This window comes from Gossypium raimondii, chromosome 13 (genome assembly GCF_025698545.1).
Source record: "Gossypium raimondii isolate GPD5lz chromosome 13, ASM2569854v1, whole genome shotgun sequence".
In the NCBI taxonomy this organism is placed as follows: Eukaryota; Viridiplantae; Streptophyta; class Magnoliopsida; order Malvales; family Malvaceae; genus Gossypium; species Gossypium raimondii.
The window spans coordinates 57,779,190-57,797,779 of record NC_068577.1 but is presented as its reverse complement, the minus strand read 5'-3'; the positions used below and the strand labels follow the sequence as shown (position 1 = coordinate 57,797,779).

The window sequence follows — 18,590 nt, the reverse complement described above, 5'->3', positions numbered from 1 at the left end:
AAAATTTTAAAATTCAAAAAATAAAAGTACTAAACTGATCAAATAAACGTATAGGGACTAAATCCATGGAAAATGTTATCAATGTGAAGAGCTAGTCAAGGACTAAACAATGCTCAATGATGTCTATTGTGTTATACACAAATTCTTCCATAATGCCAAAACATGAACATAGACTAGTGAATGACATTCTCATGAAAGAACTTCTCATTAAGTTCTTTCAGGCACTTATAGGACTCAGAATTAGTCGTCATAATCTGATTCATCTTCATCATCGTATTCTATATAAGAATTGAGGACCCTTCGGTACTTGTCGGGGCTATCGTACCATGTCGGGGTAGTGATGATTGCTTTTTCTAACCAAAACTTATCATATTCCTTCTTCTCTGTCAGCTTCTCAAAGAACTTGCTCCATTTGTACATGGTGCGCTTCAATCGAACACTTTTGCTTCCTCCGAAGAGATATTTGATGTAGTCCTTTGCCAACCGAGCAAGTTCCTCACCGGTAATGATATATACATACTGTAGCAAGTATCGTCATGTCACAAGCTTTAGAAAGATAAAGGATTAGTTGAAAACAAGAACTGAAAATTTTATCATGTCGAGTTCAGAAAATCACAGTTGCAAGATAGTAAATCGATTATTTCAAAACTTATTAATGCATGCACAGAAGCGAAGAACTTTTTACCAGGAATATGAAGCCAAGGGTTGCTAAAATCACTTGCACGGTCTCGTCTAAGATCCCAGAGAGGCCTTCATCCTCTGATTCTCCAAATCCATCGCCACCACCGCTGCTGCCGCCACCTCCACCACGAGGCGGATTTTGCCCACTGCCTTCATCATAGTAATCTTGCTTCTCAATCTGCTGCCTTAACACATCTTCGATTGATTGTTTCTTCCCAAAGTTTCCAATAGCTTTCTCGATAGATTTCCACGGTGAACCCTGTAAACAATAATACAATATTCGATCATATTCTTTTAGGTTTCCATATCAAAGTACTAAAACCGTATTACACACCTCAAAATTTGCAACAATCTAGTTTTCTATCAACCATTTCCCTCTACTTTTAAACAAAAATTCTAGAACTACATGCACCCATCATATTATCACCACTACTAAAGATCTGTTCTTCAAGTTGACAAACGAATTGCAAAGACACCGTGAAATCAAAGGGAAGAAACTACGAGTGCATCATAAAAGGCAGTTTCAGACAGCCATAATAACGGGATAAAAAGTACTTACCAAGATATCATCAATCACTAAACCAAAAGAAAATCTAAAGCCTTAAAAGAGAAAGGAAGCTACAATATAAGGTGTGTGGAGCACATGTATAAGGTTGTTAGTACAATCCAAGGAGTGTAAGCAAATAAACCTGTAAAGGGATTGTCGACTCTTTGGAGAAAAGTCTGCAAAGTACTAGTAAAAGTATCATAGTGGCCTTTTTACTAAAAGTCGTATTACATTTTGCCCTTTCTACTAAAAAATAGGTAAATTAATCATTGTACATTAAATCAAAGAGCAAAATGACTCTTCTATTGAAAATTACATCTATTTCTTCAGTTAAAAACTGATCCCTATATATTAGAATGAAGTACACATACACATGATATGCCACGTGTAACTTTATAATTATTTTATCAATGACGCCAGTTTTTAACAGGAAAAAATAGATGAATTTTTTGACAGAAAAGACCACTCTTTGATCTAACATACAGGAACTAGGTGGCAAAATGCAATCTGACTCTTAATATAAGAGCCTCCATGATACTCTCGCCACAAAGTACTATCCACCTGAAACCAACAATCGGCCCCTTAGTACATTCGGGATTGTCCCTGATAGGGTTTTATCCCTCTACTTCATTCAGAACCCGAATAACAATGGCGGGTTCACAAACCTGGAGCTTCTCAGGAACTACCACATTGATTTGAACCCATGCCCCATGGTGCGGGTGAGTCGCTCCACTTTGTGAAGCCGTACAATCTCTTTAGTAACTCGAGCTTTCGTGCTAAAACCAATACCGAATGTATTGGAGGATCCGTTTAAAAACACTAAACAAAACCTATAGCTCAAATTGGCAATAACTCAAAAACACAAAAGGAATCATTCTCAAAGTTCAAATGAAAACTCAAGTAACAATTCAATCTAAGTTCTTAAAAACCTAAACCCGCTCAAATTAATGCTCAGCAAGCAACACATTTAAACCCCAAAAAGAAAACAGAGCAAGAAAACACAAAATTGCAGCTTACATACATAAACAAAACATATTTGAAGCACCAAACGCTTACCTCATTGTCACCAGCAGGCTTATCTTGGCCTCCAAATTTGCAAATAGTAGTCCCTTGCCGGCATTTCGAAACCGAAACACATCTCTTGTGCTTCAATAAAGGAGCAAACTGTTGAGAACATAGTAATGAACTCGCAATCAATTTCTTGGTAACCGGAACCTTAGCGTTGAAGCAGACAAGATAAGGATAGGAAGGGAATAAGAGCTCCGGTTTTCTTGGGTTGGAGCCATTGATACGAGGTAAGAAGAATGTATTATTAGCTTGAGTCGACTTCATTTTATTTTTTTTTTGCTTTTGGGGTCGCTTTTCATTGAATTACCTCATTCAAGCTTTTTCATCGATAAAGAAGAAGCAATGAACGGTGAGTGAGTTTGGGTTGGGTCGTGAGTCATGAGGAATTTGATGAAATGATCGGAGAAATGGTGGATTTAAAAGCGGAGGAGGATAAGGCGGCTGGTGACGATGGGTCTCGAAGGCGCCGTATAAACAAATGAAATTGGGTAGGCTAGTGGGCTGCCTCCATTTTAAAAGCTTGTTTTACTATGTATTTCGGTGTTGATCTCCTAATTGCTTAGGAGCCCAAATCTGAAGGAAATTATTTTTTGGGTTAATTTATATTTTAGCTCCTCCACTTAACAACATGTACTTACTCAGTACTTGGGACTAAAGCTACGGAGACGGAACTCCCGCGAACTATCCCTTGAGAAAGGATAGTTCATGCCAAGATTGATACAACGCTGGCTCCATACTGGATACAACAAAACTGATACTTAAACTTGAAAATTATTAGTTAAGTTTTTATTTTATTTAGGTATCTAATTAACGTTGTTAGATTTTTTTCAATTTCAACTTATCATCTTGTGCCACTTCTTCCTCTTCCCTTTAGTGAAATTTAGTACGTTAAAAGTAAGGTTGACACCATATATGTATGTATGAAACTCTCTATGTATGTATGACACCATCTATGTATGTATTGAATTCCACTAGAATGGAAATTTCAGATGGCAAACAGGGACTAGGATGGTACACCAGAGATAGTATAAAAGCACCCATAGTAGACCCTCAGAGTACTCAGAGCATGTATGTATGAACCATCTATATATGTATGAATGACACCGATTACATATGTATGTATCGAATTCCACTAGAATGGAAAATGGAGATAGCTGACCAGCCCTACGATGGTACACCCGAGAAATAGTACAAAAGCACCCATAGAAGACTTTTGGACCTGCATAGATAAACCAGATTACAATAACAAATAATGCATGATCAAAATGTAAAAGGGTGGATTTCATGGTAAGAACACACACTATTTCCTTTCTCGTTATTTCAATGTCCCAATCGGTTTCTGCAGAGAATTTCAGACTGTAGTATCTTTTTTTCCATCCAGCAACACCTAATCTTACCTGTAAACAAAGTATAAAATAAGCGAAATGGTAAGATGAAAAGAATAAAATGAAATTCCCAAAGAGATTAATGGTTCATACCTGATCTCTAGTAGCACCATTCTTGAGAAAATCGGATTTGTTCCGTAAGTTCTCTTTCAATTTTTCCTTTAATTCTTTCGTGTTTCTCAAAATCTGCAAAAGCCGTTCAAAGAGACCGAAATCGGTAGTGAAATGCAATGCAAGTGTATAGATGAACACAATTCAAGTAACAACTTACATCATTTATATCAGCCAAGGAATTCTTAGTCACGTCCATGGGAGGATCCAAGTTAAAGATCTCCGTTTCATCAGCTTGCTACTATAAACAAGATTCAACATTAGCTTAAGGGCTGCAGCGCATACTAATGTCTAAGACCGATACACATACCCTATCTGAATTCTGGCATAGTCTTCTAAGACAACGCTTGTGCAATTCAAGTCGTTCCTTGAAAACCCTTTTTTCGAATGATCCAACTAAAAGGATAAATTTCTCCACCCTTTTTAATTTTATATACCCTCCTTTCTTATCATTAATCTGTAATGGAAGATGCCAAAAATTGGTTTTAAGAAATGGATTTGTATTACAAGTTACAATTTAGTGGAGTTATATAAATTATGTATATTATTACCCTTTGCATGTCAACTAAATATCCACCAATGTTCTTGAAATTTTGCTTATAAACTGTCAATAGTAAATCCATGACTCCCTGTACGATATATCTCCCGAAGAGTATAGAAGATATTAATCTATTAAAAGCAATGAATCCAGGCTTAGTATATGATAAAGTTGTTGGTTAGTTCTCTACCCTCTCGTTTCTACTTTCTCCTTACTTAGCATATGGCTACATTGATTTGAGTTTGTCAGAGGGTCTAGTATACTCCGATGTGTGATTTGATTGAAATTATTATTTTACAGATTACAGATTAAGAATGAGAAACTGTCATCACATTCAATCGAATTGGGATGCCCTGTATCTGACATGTCTCTTGGGAAGAATAACATGAAGCTCTGAATTATGAGAGTATTGATTAAATACTCCCAAATAAAAAGGGAATTGGTCTATGGTTGAGTCAGTAAAAAAATAACTAAAAATTTTGAGTAGTCTTTTTTTTTTTGTGGAAAAATTTCAATATATGTTAGACATGTCTGATACCAAGTCAAAATAACATCTATCTGTTTCTTGACATTTAATGTTTTGTATACTGTATTCACTTTTTTTTTGCTTTTAAGGGTTGGGAGAAGTTGAGCATGTGGAGCCATGCCAGTACATCTTAGAACTCGATTAGGTGATCGTTTCACTTGAAAAACTAATGAACTTCGTCTTTGTTTTTGGTCTTTCAATCTAACCTAAAAAAAAAAAACCTTAGCATTTGCTATCACATGTCTAACCTAATTTAATTTGCTTTTCTTTTTTCGGTGTTGCACCAATTTCCTGTTCCTCCTTTCGTTTTCTTGGCACTCTAATATTACCCGATCTCCTACAAACACAAGTATTTTAACGATTAGTTCTTGCTCAATTTTAAAGTAAGCAAAAGTAAATGGATGAAACATTGATCTTAACTTTTTCATAAATTCGTGCTCAATATAACAACAGGGCTTAATACAATGATGCCATTCTCTTCCTTCTGTTCGCGCCATATTAATATTGCATGTGCCAATACAAGTTGGTTTCTCAATGCCATTTAACTTCTTACTATCACCTTAAAACACTTTCTTTCCTTCATGTTGCTAAAGCTTAACACATTTGGTTCAACAAATATGTCAATATACTATGGAAATGCTTCTACTACTTCTTCCCCTAGCCTTGAGGTATTTGTTTTACCATACAATCATATTTCAGCCTTGTAGCTACACTTGTCAGTGTTCTATTAAATATGTATTCTGAAGCTTTATCCAACACAAACTGAAATTTGGCAAGTTAAGATCCATCCCTAAGATTTTTTCTCCTTCAATGTTTTCCTCCATCAATGCTAAATATTTCAATTCACCCTCACGGCTCAACAAGTATCTTCTATACTCTTCGGGAGATATATCATATACTAAGCTTGGATTCATTGCTTTCAATGGATTAATACATCCACTTCCCATTGCTAGCACAGCTTCATTGGATAACTTTGTAACTTGATTTGCTGCAATTATTAAAAGAAAGTTTGTCTCAAAGTTTCATAAGAATGATAGTTAAAAAGGTTAAGAAATAAATGTTCAATTACCACTAGTTATTATAGCTGATTTAATTCCTGCTATTCCCCAATCCTTGTGAAATGACTTAATGTAGGATAGCATGCCAGCAACAACTGCAGTAGCCATTGAAGTACCACTAATCACTTGGTAATGAGCATACATATTTTGAGCATCATATTTGTTAGCACAAAAAATATCCTCTCCCGGAACACATATATCGGGCTGCGAAAGTAAAAACTAAAATATCAATTGTATGAACAATTCCAATATATAATTAAATATTGATACAAAAATAGTTAATAAACAATAAATTATATATTCTATCAAGAGATAAAAAAAGATATAATTACCTTTAGTACATATGGATCATGTGGATTTGGGCCTTTTCCGGATGTGAGGCTAACTTTACAAAGGTCTCCATCTTGTTCCTCATAAACAGTCTGGTAAATTTTTGCTTTTTTTTTCTCTTGAAAAATAATAGTAATATTTAATAGACATACATATAAATTATCCAAAATAATGAAACAACTTTAAAAAGTATATCTTCTGTTACTGTTGTCTATATATTTCTGAATTTTAATGCCATCTTTTTGTGTCATGTAAACAATAGGTCTATGAAGCTCATATGATTGAAAATTATGTATCGAATATACGGACAATATTCCAGTAATATTTGCATTTAAAAGCTCATTTATTATCTCTTTTTCCCCATCAATATAAATAATTTTTTCTTCACATCTTTTTGAATCTCTATTTTTTTCTTTTGCAGCTGAGATGTTTCAGTTTTGGATTCAACTTCTTTTCCTTTGCTTGTTCCTACAACTTCAACAGCTCTTTTAACATATAAACAAATATTTCGTTAGTGTAATTTTTTTATACCAATATTAAAATTATAATATAATCTAAATAGAAATTTATAGGGCACATACTCAGACCAATGAATTAGTTCGCAATAATCTTCATCCATAAATGAACCGAACCCCTAAATTAACAATATATAATAAGTTAGTACATTATCATTAAGCTAGTAATTTAATTAGAGAATGATGATTTACCTTAATTTGTGTTACACTTCCTAGCTCAACTTGTGTTATAAATCTTCCACCAGAATTCAATGATTCAACCTCAATAACCCAAGGAGCTAACCCTCCCGATAGAGTGTAATAATCGTCACCATGATTACCCGAAGATGTACAAACAACTATATTTTCCTTCATTGCCAGATATCCTCCCAAATTCACAGGATCACCGAGATACGAAGAATTGTTTGACAAAGTATCAGTGCTCAAAGGTACCATTATTACATCCACCTTGTCTAAAGTAACTTTCTTCATAGCATCAAGCAAAGAATTTTTTGAAACTTCAACACTTCTATTAACTGTCACTTTATCACGAGAAACTTTATAAGATGTTATTCTGGCAAATGGGTTTGCTCATTATATTTTAGAATCGGAAATTCCAAAAATATATTTCAGCCAATTTATTTATGTTAAAGTTCCGGCTGCAATGGAAGCACATGCAGTGCCATGACCATCGAGGTCTTTCGGAAAATTAAAAGCAATAAATCCTGTTGCTTTAGTTAACACCTTTCCTTTGGTGTAATTTTCAATAGCCACAACCTTTCTACATTAAAAATCAATTTAAATCATCATTTTTATTATAAAAATAAATTAGTAATAACTGAATCAAAATACATACCATTTAAAAGGAATATTCAAGTGGTTGGATTCCAAAATAGGAATATGTTTATCTTCAAAACATTCATGATTCACATTTATACCCGAATCAATAATCGTAATTATTGATTTCGACTTTTCTTCCACTAAAATTTTTTCTGTCTTCAAAGTAATTTTTTTCTTCTTCATCCATGATAAATTTTTGGAATTTGAACATGCATGGTGTAACTGATATAATCTGCATTAATAGAATGGTTAGTAATCCTAACAAGTAATATAAACATAATTATTGAAATTTAATTCAATATTTAACTCATTTTTTTTTGAATTTTAATTCTAAAACTTGAAAAAACTACATCCAATATACTTTTCTTTCCTTTTTTGGTGAATTACAAAAGCAGGCAGGGGCAAATTCAGGGATTGCCAGGGGCTCGATCTCCTCTAAAATGAAAAAAAATTTATTTAAGCCTTTTAAAAATTTTAAATTAGTAAAAATAAAATTGCACTTTGACCCCCTAAAAATGATAAAATTTTAATTTAATCCTTCAAAAATTGTATTTTACTATCGTAAAAATTATAATTTAATTTCAGTCCCCCCTACAAAAAATTTTAGTTCGATGGGTGAATTTCATTTAGAAAATAACTTTCAATTGTGTTATAAATAATCTAATTCAAGTATTCATGCCAATCTTGAGTATTTGAATATCGAAAGTCCATTATGGCTATATTGGATGTAGTTTTTCATTTAATAATTATTCAAAATAGTAAATTTGAATTTTTAGAATTTGAATTATGATGTTTATATTATCTTTTGAATATTCTAAAACCCTCTATTAACAGTATATTGAAAATTGTAAATCAAGATAGGGATCTTGAAAAATTAATCAAATGAAGATATATAATAAAAAGCGATAGGAAGCTAAACTATGCATGAAGCAAATCATTTGCCAGGTTGGATCATATCAAAATTTTATCGCCGTCGATAAAGTGAAAGTTGATCAGAAGTGTTATAAATTCAAAAATTCTTTTGCTAAATAATTCTTCGAAAGCTATTTATATCATTATATATAATGGTAACTGAGCTTGAAAAACTTCTGTGTGCAATGAATACTTAGATCAACGTGATATATGAGACCAGATAGTCAAACGTAATCTCTTCGAACGTAATCATGATGGAACGATTATTACACATGTAAAATGGAGGTTAATTATACTTAGGTTATTGAGGTTGGATCATTGAATTTCGAAGTGGAAGATTTATAAAGAATGAAAGTTGAGCTAGTTTTTTCAAGTGAATTAAAGAACACAAATTAAGGTAAATCATCATTCTCTAATTAAATTACTAGTTGGTGGAAAAGTAGATAATGTACTAACTTTCATTATATATTTGTTAATTTAAGGATGTTTTAGGTTCATTTATGGATAAAACATAGATATTATTTGCTGAACTAATTACGGTGATAAAGAGTATTGTATAGAAGTGTTGAAGTTTCAAGAACAGGTGGATAATTTCTTGAGATTATATTGTAATTTTGTGAGGTTGATTACAGTGATATAATCAAAGTTACACTAATGAAATATTTGTTTATATGTTAAAATGAGTGTGTGCAGACTGAATTCATTTGAGTGCCTGTTGGAACAAGCAAATTGAAAAAAGTTGAATAAAAAAATAAAAAACTGATATATCTCATTGCAAAAAAAAAGAGATTGAAAAAGTGAAGGGAAAATTATTTATATTAATGGGAAAAAGAGAGATAATAAATAAGCTTTTTAAATGAAAATATTATGCTTGAATATTATTCAGTATATTCAATACATGATTTTTAATCATATGAGTTTCATAGACTTGTTGTTTATGTGCACGCAAAAAGATGGCATTAAAATTCAAAAATATATAGACAACAGTAATAGAAGGTATACTTTTTAAAGTTATTTCATTATTTTGGATAATTTATATGTATGTCTATTAAATATTTATATTATTTTTATAATATTATTTTTCAAGAGGAAAAAAAAAGCAAAAATTTACCAGACTATTTATGAGGAACAAGATGGAGACCTTTGTAAAGTTAGCCTCACATCCGAAAACGGCCCAAATCTACATTATCCATATGTACTAAAGGTAATTATATCTTTTTTATCTCTTGATAGAATACATAATTTATTATTTATTATCCATTTTTGTATCTATATTTAATTATATATTGAAATTGTTCATACAATTGATATTTTAGTTTTTACTTTCACAGCCTGATATATGTGCACCGGGAGAAGATATTTTATGTGCTAATAAACACGATGCTCAAAATATGTATGCTCATTACCAGGTGATTAGTGGTACTTCAATGGCTACTGCAGTTGTTGCTGGCATGCTATCCTACATTAAGTCATTTCACAATGATTGGAGAATAGCAAGAATTAAGTCAGCTATAATGACTAGTGGTAATTGAACATTTATTTCTTAACCTTTTTAACTATTATTCTTATGAAATTTTGAGACAAACTTTCTTTTAATAATTGCAGCAAATCCAGTTACAAAGTCATCCAATGAAACTGTGCAGCAATAGGAAGTGGATGTATTAATCTATTGAAAGCAATGAATCCACGCTTAGTATATGATATATCTCCCAAAAAGCATAGAAGATATTTGTTGAGCCGTGAGAGTGAATTGAAATACTTAGCATTGATGGAAGAAAACATTGAAGGAGAAAAAATCTTAGGGATAGATCTTAACTTACCAAATTTCAGTTTGGTGTTGGATAAAGCTTCAGAATACATATTTAATAGAACACTAACAAATGTAGCTACAAGGCTGAAATATGATTGTATGGTAAACAAATAACTCAAGGCTAGGGGAAGAAGTAGTAGAAGCATTTCCAGAGTATATTGACATATTTGTTGAACCAAATGTGTTAAACTTTAGAAACATTGAGGAAAGAAAGTGTTTTAAGGTGATAATAAAAAGTTCAATGGCATTGAGAAACCAACTTGTATTGGCACATGCAACATTAATATGGCGCGAACAGAAGGAAGACAATGGCATCACTGTATCAAGCCTTGTTGTTATATTGAGCACGAATCTATGGAAAAGGTAAGATCAATGTTTCATCCATTTACTTTTGCTTACTTTAAAATTGAGCAAGAACTAATTGTTAAGATACCTATGTTTGTAGGAGACCGGGTAATATTAGAGTGCCAAGAAAACAAAATGAGGAATAGGAAATTGGTGTAACACCGAAAAAAGAAAAGCAAATTAAACTAGGTTAGACATGTGATAGCAAATGCTAAGGTTTTTTTTTTAGGTTAGATTGAAAGGCCATAAACAAAGACAAAGTTTATTAGTTTTTCAAGTGAAACAATCACTTAATCGAGTTCCAAGATGTACACGCAGGCTCACGCATTAAACTTCTCCCAACCCTTAAAAGCAAAAAAATGAATCAGAGAAACAACAGATTAAATATCAAGAAACAGATAAATGTTATTCGACTTGGTATCGGACATGTCTAACATGTATTGATTTTTCCACAAAAAAAAACTACTCAAAATTCTAGTTATTTATTTTTCTTGACTGGACATAATACCAATTCCTTTTTATTTGGGAGTATTCAATACTCCCATAATTTTAAGCTTCATGTACTATTCCCAAGAGACATGTAGATCAAGACATCCTAATTGATTGAATGAGATGACAGTTTATCATTCTTAATCATGTCAGAAAATAATAATTTCAATCAAATTACACATCGGGTATACTAGACCCTCGACAAACTCAAAACTCAAATCAATGTAGCCATATTCTAAGTAAGGAGAAAATAAAAACAAGAGGGTAGAGAACCAACCAGCAACTTTATCAGCCTCTTCCTCACTCATGCGGGCTTCAAATAGATGATTAGCCTTATACCAATAGATGCTTTTACATGTATCCCTGTCAAGGGAAGCACTTTTCAGTGTATAGCAAGCTAATACTCAATCTTCATTTACGTCAACCAAAGAAAGATGTTTAAATATCATTTAAGCACATCTAGCTGCAAAGCTTTATGATAATCCTAGTTTTTCTCATCTACCAAGCTTACTTCATACCACTGCCATTCTAGAATAAACAAAAAAGAGGCTATTGTTTGTCAATATGCCAAGGAGACCTTAATCTAAGAATAGGGGGAAATATTGCAGATATGCGATTCCAACTCCAGATCTGTTGACCCCCTTAAAAAATAGTTGCATGAACTAACTGAGCTACCATTTAGGTTCTAGCAACAAACTCTTCAGAAACATGAGAAATGAAAGTGAATGATGTCACAATCCTCATAACGGAGAAATGCTCCATACTCAAGAAACTACACCTAAATCAATAGATGAAAGGCTTACAACAACCTATAAAAAGTAGTAAGATAAGCTCACATACAATCGGTTTAGAACCTGTCTAAGGACCTTGGAAAAGTTTTACTTTAATTCAAGTCGGCTTGGCTTGAATTTCCAATTAATAATATAAATATGATTATTTTTTCAATTTTAATAAAAAACATTAATATAAAAATAATTTTGTAGTAGTGAAATGGGCTATCAAATTGGCCTGATTCAGGCTAGGGCAAAGAATTTGAAAAACAGTTTCCCAACAAGGTCCAATCCATGGGAATTTCTAACTTAGTTAGAGCTTTATTATAGACAACACATACAACACATAACAGGGAAAAGATAGTAAAAGCCAATTTTCCAATGCAAGATGGGTATACAAGCATAATCAGATAACCATGCATAACTATTTACCCCTCAGAAATTAAAAGCAATAAAATCAAGCAACAAACCCTTTTCCCAAACGCATCAAACCCATAATAACCCTCGTATCTACAGGAGGAACCATAGTCATCGAGCAAATCATCCTCTGTTCAAGTGTTTATTACAAAAAGAAAAAAAAAGAGAGAATCATCAACCAAAGCTAAAACAACAAAAAATGTAAGTTCCAAAATAGCAAGGGTACAAAATTAACAAAATCCACTAACACATAAAGCATAGAGGCAGAACAAAAAAAGAATCCATAATTTTATAAGAAAAGTGGGACGTCATACCTGACAAGTCTTCCTCCTCTAAATCCTTAATGTCAGACTCTGGCTCTGGCTCAAAATCTGTTTAAAGTGAGAGAAGAGCGGATAGTCAGCACTCAAATAGTTATTGTAAAAAGTAGTCCTTAACAAGATGGCATTCACTCAATCTAAAAATGAAATTGTTAAAAATTGGTTCATTTGAGAAAGGAGGAAGTTGGCCTCTTATCCATCTACTAAGACAAATTAGATTGATCGGGTGAGGCACATTTGGTCAGGAGCATTCAAAGCTAGTCCGGACAACAAAACCAAAGACAAAGTTTATTAGTTTTTCAAGTGAAACAATCACTTAATCGAGTTCCAAGATGTACCTGCTTGGCTCCACGTACTAAACTTCTCCCAACCCTTAAAAGCAAAAAAAAGTGAATACAGTAAACAAAAGATTAAATATCAAGAAACAGATAAATGTTATTCTGACTTGGTATCAGACATGTCTAACATGTATTGAAATTTTTCCACAAAAAAAAAACTACTCAAAATTCCTAGTTATTTATTTTTTACTGACTCGACCATAGACCAATTCCCTTTTTATTTGGGAGTATTCAATACTCCCATAATTTTAAGCTTCATGTACTATTCCCAAGAGACATGTCAGATCCAAGACATCCTAATTCGATTGAATGAGATGACAGTTTATCATTCTTAATCTGTAATCTGTAAAATAATAATTTCAATCAAATTACACATCGGAGTATACTAGACCCTCTGACAAACTCAAAAACTCAAATCAATGTAGCCATATTCTAAGTAAGGAGAAAATAAAAACAAGAGGGTAGAGAACCAACCAGCAACTTTATCAGCCTCTTCCTCACTCATGCGGGCTTCAAATAGATGATTAGCCTTATACCAATAGATGCTTTTACATGTATCCCTGTCAAGGGAAGCACTTTTCAGTGTATAGCAAGCTAATACTCAATCTTCATTTACGTCAACCAAAGAAAGATGTTTAAATATCATTTAAGCACATCTAGCTGCAAAGCTTTATGATAATCCTAGTTTTCTCATCTACCAAGCTTACTTCATACCACTGCCATTCTAGAATAAACAAAAAGAGGCTATTGTTTGTCAATATGCCAAGGAGACCTTAATCTAAGAATAGGGGGAAATATTGCAGATATGCGATTCCAACTCCAGATCTGTTGACCCCCTTAAAAAATAGTTGCATGAACTAACTGAGCTACCATTTAGGTTCTAGCAACAAACTCTTCAGAAACATGAGAAATGAAAGTGAATGATGTCACAATCCTCATAACGGAGAAATGCTCCATACTCAAGAAACTACACCTAAATCAATAGATGAAAGGCTTACAACAACCTATAAAAAGTAGTAAGATAAGCTCACATACAATCGGTTTAGAACCTGTCTAAGGACCTTGAAAAGTTTTACTTTAATTCAAGTCGGCTTGGCTTGAATTTCCAATTAATAATATAAATATGATTATTTTTCAATTTTAATAAAAACATTAATATAAAAATAATTTTGTAGTAGTGAAATGGGCTATCAAATTGGCCTGATTCAGGCTAGGGCAAAGAATTTGAAAAACAGTTTCCCAACAAGGTCCAATCCATGGGAATTTCTAACTTAGTTAGAGCTTTATTATAGACAACACATACAACACATAACAGGGAAAAGATAGTAAAAGCCAATTTTCCAATGCAAGATGGGTATACAAGCATAATCAGATAACCATGCATAACTATTTACCCCTCAGAAATTAAAAGCAATAAAATCAAGCAACAAACCCTTTTCCCAAACGCATCAAACCCATAATAACCCTCGTATCTACAGGAGGAACCATAGTCATCGAGCAAATCATCCTCTGTTCAAGTGTTTATTACAAAAGAAAAAAAAGAGAATCATCAACCAAAGCTAAAACAACAAAAATGTAAGTTCCAAAATAGCAAGGGTACAAAATTAACAAAATCCACTAACACATAAAGCATAGAGGCAGAACAAAAAAAGAATCCATAATTTTATAAGAAAAGTGGGACGTCATACCTGACAAGTCTTCCTCCTCTAAATCCTTAATGTCAGACTCTGGCTCTGGCTCAAAATCTGTTTAAAGTGAGAGAAGAGCGGATAGTCAGCACTCAAATAGTTATTGTAAAAAGTAGTCCTTAACAAGATGGCATTCACTCAATCTAAAAATGAAATTGTTAAAAATTGGTTCATTTGAGAAAGGAGGAAGTTGGCCTCTTATCCATCTACTAAGACAAATTAGATTGATCGGGTGAGGCACATTTGGTCAGGAGCATTCAAAGCTAGTCCGGACAACAAAAACCCACAGCCTTTTTGGGTAATGCAAATATGATGGACACACACACAAAAACTCGCTTAGTAGAGGCTCTCCTCGGTTTTTTTTTTATTACATATATCATACTAGTTAGAAAGGAAAGAAATGATAAAACTCTCCTCCTCAATATTCGAGTACTTCACAACAACAAAAATATGCATGTTGATCAACAAAAGGGATCACTTTTTAGATTCTATTATCATAATTGTATAATACTAATTGTGTGCGTGTGTGTGTATGATAGAGAGAGATACCAAAACATGCACATATGGGTTATAGAGTGCGCCCTTGACAGCACAATTGGGTTAAGATTTCATTGAGAGATCAAAGACTAATAGAAATACTGAGTGACATGAATTTCCACATCATAAGAATATGCCAGCTAAAAAAGCACAAACACAGAAAATATTATAGGACAATGATAAGTGACAATGATATTTACTACTAAGATACCAAACAACCAGCACCTAAACTTCCTATCCAAAGCAGTCTCTAAATCATTGTCATTGTTTACTTAAAATCCAACTCAACTTGACAACATTTCTTTTTTCTCATCTCTTGTTGTCAAAGCATATCGCTCACTAACCCACCCACCTCTCTTCCGATCATAACATACAGAAATGACCGAAGATTTGCAAGGATTCCAAAACATTAGCAATGAAACGTACAACACTCCTGGTAGAATGTGAGATACATAACACATCCAAATAATTAAAATTTAGGTGAGGCATACCTTCATTTCTCTGTGTTTTGTCTCCGCTGCGAGAGAATGCTGCTTGCCAACATAACATACATGATACATTCATACAAAATAAATCAAAGTCAAAAAGTCAAGAAGAAGAAAAGCATACCCATACTAGTCTTTTGTTTCTTTGGTTTTAGTAGACCATTGGAAGTTCGAGACCTGGTTCGTTTTGCTTTCCAAGCAACCTCCGACATTGAAGGAAAATCAATTTCCTCGACTTCTTCTAATTCTTTAACAATAAAAGGAATTGGCAGAAAAAGGGTCGGCTCAAAAAAAATGTATTTCTGCATAAGGAAAACGTAAAAGAGATGGAGCAGACTGAAGGGACTAACCACTTAAGTTCTCAGCCTCATCCAACGTCAAATAACAGTAAGCCTTTATTTTTTATTTGAAATCTTATGTATTTTAATTTTGAAAGAATATTCGATTATTTAAGTTTAACGACAAAATTGAAACTCAAGTTTGGGTACGATTTCTCGAATCTCCTAAAAACGGAACATTACCTATTTTGAAAATTAATTGAAAAAAAACAAGTGTAATATTTAAACGATGTGTATTTCTCCTATTCGGGATATAATATAAAATGGCTATATACATTTGAACATAATTCACGATGTGATTTGACGAAATAAACTAAAAGGTAATATGGAACATGGAACAATAATATATGAATAAAATGCTATATTAATGAATGTCAACAATATGAAAATATTAATAAATAATTCCTAGTACATATAATGCAATAATCACATAATATCACTTCAATACCTATACGAACAAATCAAAGCAGAATAAAATAAAATAAACAACAAATAGTTCCAATGATGACAAAAATAAAATAGGTACCAAACAAGACAAAACCAATTTTAAAATATAACAAAGGAAAAGTGAATAAATAAATAAATACACAAACAGATATTGAAGAAAGTAGTTTGTAAAATATTGAAAATAAAAGAGAAAATTAAAATATAAATGAAGTTTAGGAGAATTTGTAAATAAATACACAATAGATAATAATAATAATAATAATAATAATAATAATAATAATAATAACGGAATGGGTTAAATGGGTGCCAAATGAACAATAAAATAAAATAAAAATAAAGAACAAATATAAGGTAAATAAAATAAATAAATAAACTAAAATGATAATGGGCTTAAGTATAACCCAAATTAAATCAACAGGATAAATTAAGAACAGAAATAAAAAACGAAGGACTAATTAGAAAAGCACGAAAACAAACAGGGACCAAATTGGAAAAAAACCAAGTTCCCCTGGACACGCGTCCCCTCTCTAGGATATCAGCGAGCCATGTACTAAATTGAAACGCTCAAAATTTCAGTGGCCAAAACTAAAAAAAATTTTGACAAAAAGAACTAAACTGAAGCGCGCCAAAAAAGCAGAAGGGCTGATCGCGAAATATCCCAAAATTGGAAACAAGCGGATCCCCTGGAACGGGTCGGGTCGCGCGGGGATCTTAAGGGTAAAACGACGTCGTTTTAGGGCTATTTTGGCTGGCCCTAAACGACGCCGTTTAATAGGCTTTTAAAAGTCCAATTTTTTTTAAATTTTCATTCTCCTCCCCCATTTCAAAAAAAAAAACCCAAAGAATTCTCTCTCAACCTCCCTTCTCCTATCCAAACTCCGGCCAGGAGTCCGGCCATCAGCCACCATGCCGGCAGCCGATAACCGGCGATGGCGCCACCGTCCACGGTTGCCGGAAAAACTAAAACTCCCATTCTTTTCCCTTCGACCCTCCTAAATCCAAATCCGGGCCCGAAATTCCTGAAATATCAACAAAAATACCCAAAAATCCAAGAAATCTTTCGGTTTCCGGCCACCTATCCTCGGAGGTGGCTACCTCAGCCGTCCACGGTGTTGAAAACTCGAACACCAGTTGAGTTTCTTCTCCCTTTTCCCTTTTTTTATTTTCGTATGTAAAAAAAATGAAAAAATAGAATAAAATAAAACAAAAACTTAAAACGAAAGTAGAAGTAAAAAAAAAACCTTTAGAAAATTTCTTCTGTTTTTGATTGATATTCGTCCGGAAAAGAGAAGAGAGAATTACAAACTGACTGCCATGGCCTTTATAGCCAGATTACAAGACTCCTAATTTCTATTTTTTTTTGTTGTTTTGCTATTGCTTGTTGGCTTCTGTTGCGTGTTGCCTTTGTTTTGCAGGTGTCAGACGCGTGCTGCCGTGGTGGCTTGCGAGGAGGCCCTGCTGACGTGCGGCGCGCGTGGGAGGAGCGGCGGCAGCCGCACCTAGGTTTTTTTGTTTTCTGTTTAGGTGTTGTGGGCTAGGGTTTTTTAGGTTTTGGGCCATTCCGGTTTGGGCCACTTGGGTCTTGTAATTGGGTGTCATTTTTCTTGTAAATGAACTGTTTGGTATTTGGACTTTTATTTATTTTTGGGTTTTTGTCTAAGCCCGGGTAAATTGGGTCTCTTACAAAGATGACTACAGAATTCAAGAAATACCCTCGAGTTCCTTATCTTCCCCCTCCCCCATTTTTCATATGTGAAAAATACTCGATCAATTGAAGAAAATAAAAAACCTAAGGCGATGGAAATAAATACATAAATAAATAATATGATAATTCAAAACTTCTATTTTGGGGAGTTTTAAGTTCAGATCAGATCAGATCAGATCAGTCCTCCAAAATCCAAACCAGGTGATTTGAAGTTAAATTTATTAGAAACATGGTCAGGGGTAAAAGGTTATGTTGTTCTAACTCTCCATATTTCTTAAAGTGCCCCTTACATCCACATCCAATGCATATATGGATATGTAGATATGACCCTCTAAAAATCCAACAAATACATGAAAATGCCTAGAAGAAAATTGAACATTTAGAAATTAAATTTATTAGAAATTCTCTATT

The 18,590-nt window shown here is 33.2% G+C and overlaps 3 protein-coding genes across 4 annotated transcripts; 1 reads left to right on the top strand and 2 right to left on the bottom strand.

The window, feature by feature from the left end:
* Positions 1–35: 35 nt before the first annotated feature.
* LOC105782249 (uncharacterized) lies at positions 36–2,764 on the bottom strand. Of its 2 annotated transcripts, none has more exons than XM_012606872.2 (3): positions 2,285–2,753; positions 686–940; positions 36–519 (listed from the first exon to the last, which is right to left on the bottom strand). In XM_012606872.2, exons 1-3 carry the CDS (start codon positions 2,558–2,560, stop codon positions 241–243), a joined length of 810 nt encoding a protein of 269 aa, XP_012462326.1. In that variant the 5' UTR covers positions 2,561–2,753; the 3' UTR covers positions 36–240. The 2 variants fall into 2 exon arrangements, with proteins under 2 accessions (XP_012462326.1, XP_012462328.1); XM_012606874.2 differs by having other exon boundaries at positions 364–546; positions 2,285–2,764.
* A 447-nt stretch (positions 2,765–3,211) lies between these two features.
* LOC105782251 (uncharacterized) lies at positions 3,212–16,535 on the bottom strand. Its single transcript, XM_052626178.1, has 11 exons — positions 16,040–16,535; positions 15,814–15,936; positions 15,696–15,734; positions 14,668–14,724; positions 12,636–12,692; positions 12,375–12,451; positions 4,103–4,249; positions 3,953–4,030; positions 3,775–3,867; positions 3,598–3,693; positions 3,212–3,515 (listed from the first exon to the last, which is right to left on the bottom strand). The coding sequence occupies exons 2-11, from the start codon at positions 15,899–15,901 to the stop codon at positions 3,429–3,431; spliced, it is 819 nt and encodes a 272-aa protein (XP_052482138.1). The 5' UTR covers positions 15,902–15,936; positions 16,040–16,535; the 3' UTR covers positions 3,212–3,428.
* Positions 16,536–17,268: 733 nt separating this feature from the next.
* On the top strand, positions 17,269–18,183 carry LOC128035948 (uncharacterized). The gene is made up of 2 exons (XM_052626179.1): positions 17,269–17,604; positions 17,890–18,183. The coding sequence occupies exons 1-2, from the start codon at positions 17,404–17,406 to the stop codon at positions 18,010–18,012; spliced, it is 324 nt and encodes a 107-aa protein (XP_052482139.1). The 5' UTR covers positions 17,269–17,403; the 3' UTR covers positions 18,013–18,183.
* Positions 18,184–18,590: the final 407 nt, after the last annotated feature.

What these genes read in the sequence shown, in the direction of transcription:
- LOC105782249 (XM_012606872.2), bottom strand. Translation starts at nt 2,560, where the DNA reads ATGAAGTCGACTCAAGCTAATAATACATTCTTCTTACCTCGTATCAAT. An exon ending in AGCCTGCTGGTGACAATGAG is followed by an intron (nt 941 to 2,284) that starts GTAAGCGTTTGG and finishes TATTGTTTACAG; the next exon opens with GGTTCACCGTGGAAATCTAT. An exon ending in CCCTTGGCTTCATATTCCTG is followed by an intron (nt 520 to 685) that starts GTAAAAAGTTCT and finishes TACTTGCTACAG; the next exon opens with TATGTATATATCATTACCGG.
- LOC105782251 (XM_052626178.1), bottom strand. Translation starts at nt 15,901, where the DNA reads ATGTCGGAGGTTGCTTGGAAAGCAAAACGAACCAGGTCTCGAACTTCC. An exon ending in CAAAACACAGAGAAATGAAG is followed by an intron (nt 14,725 to 15,695) that starts GTATGCCTCACC and finishes CACTTTAAACAG; the next exon opens with ATTTTGAGCCAGAGCCAGAG. An exon ending in TATGCCAGAATTCAGATAGG is followed by an intron (nt 4,031 to 4,102) that starts GTATGTGTATCG and finishes TGTTTATAGTAG; the next exon opens with CAAGCTGATGAAACGGAGAT.
- LOC128035948 (XM_052626179.1), top strand. Translation starts at nt 17,404, where the DNA reads ATGGCGCCACCGTCCACGGTTGCCGGAAAAACTAAAACTCCCATTCTT. An exon ending in TGTTGAAAACTCGAACACCA is followed by an intron (nt 17,605 to 17,889) that starts GTTGAGTTTCTT and finishes TTTGTTTTGCAG; the next exon opens with GTGTCAGACGCGTGCTGCCG.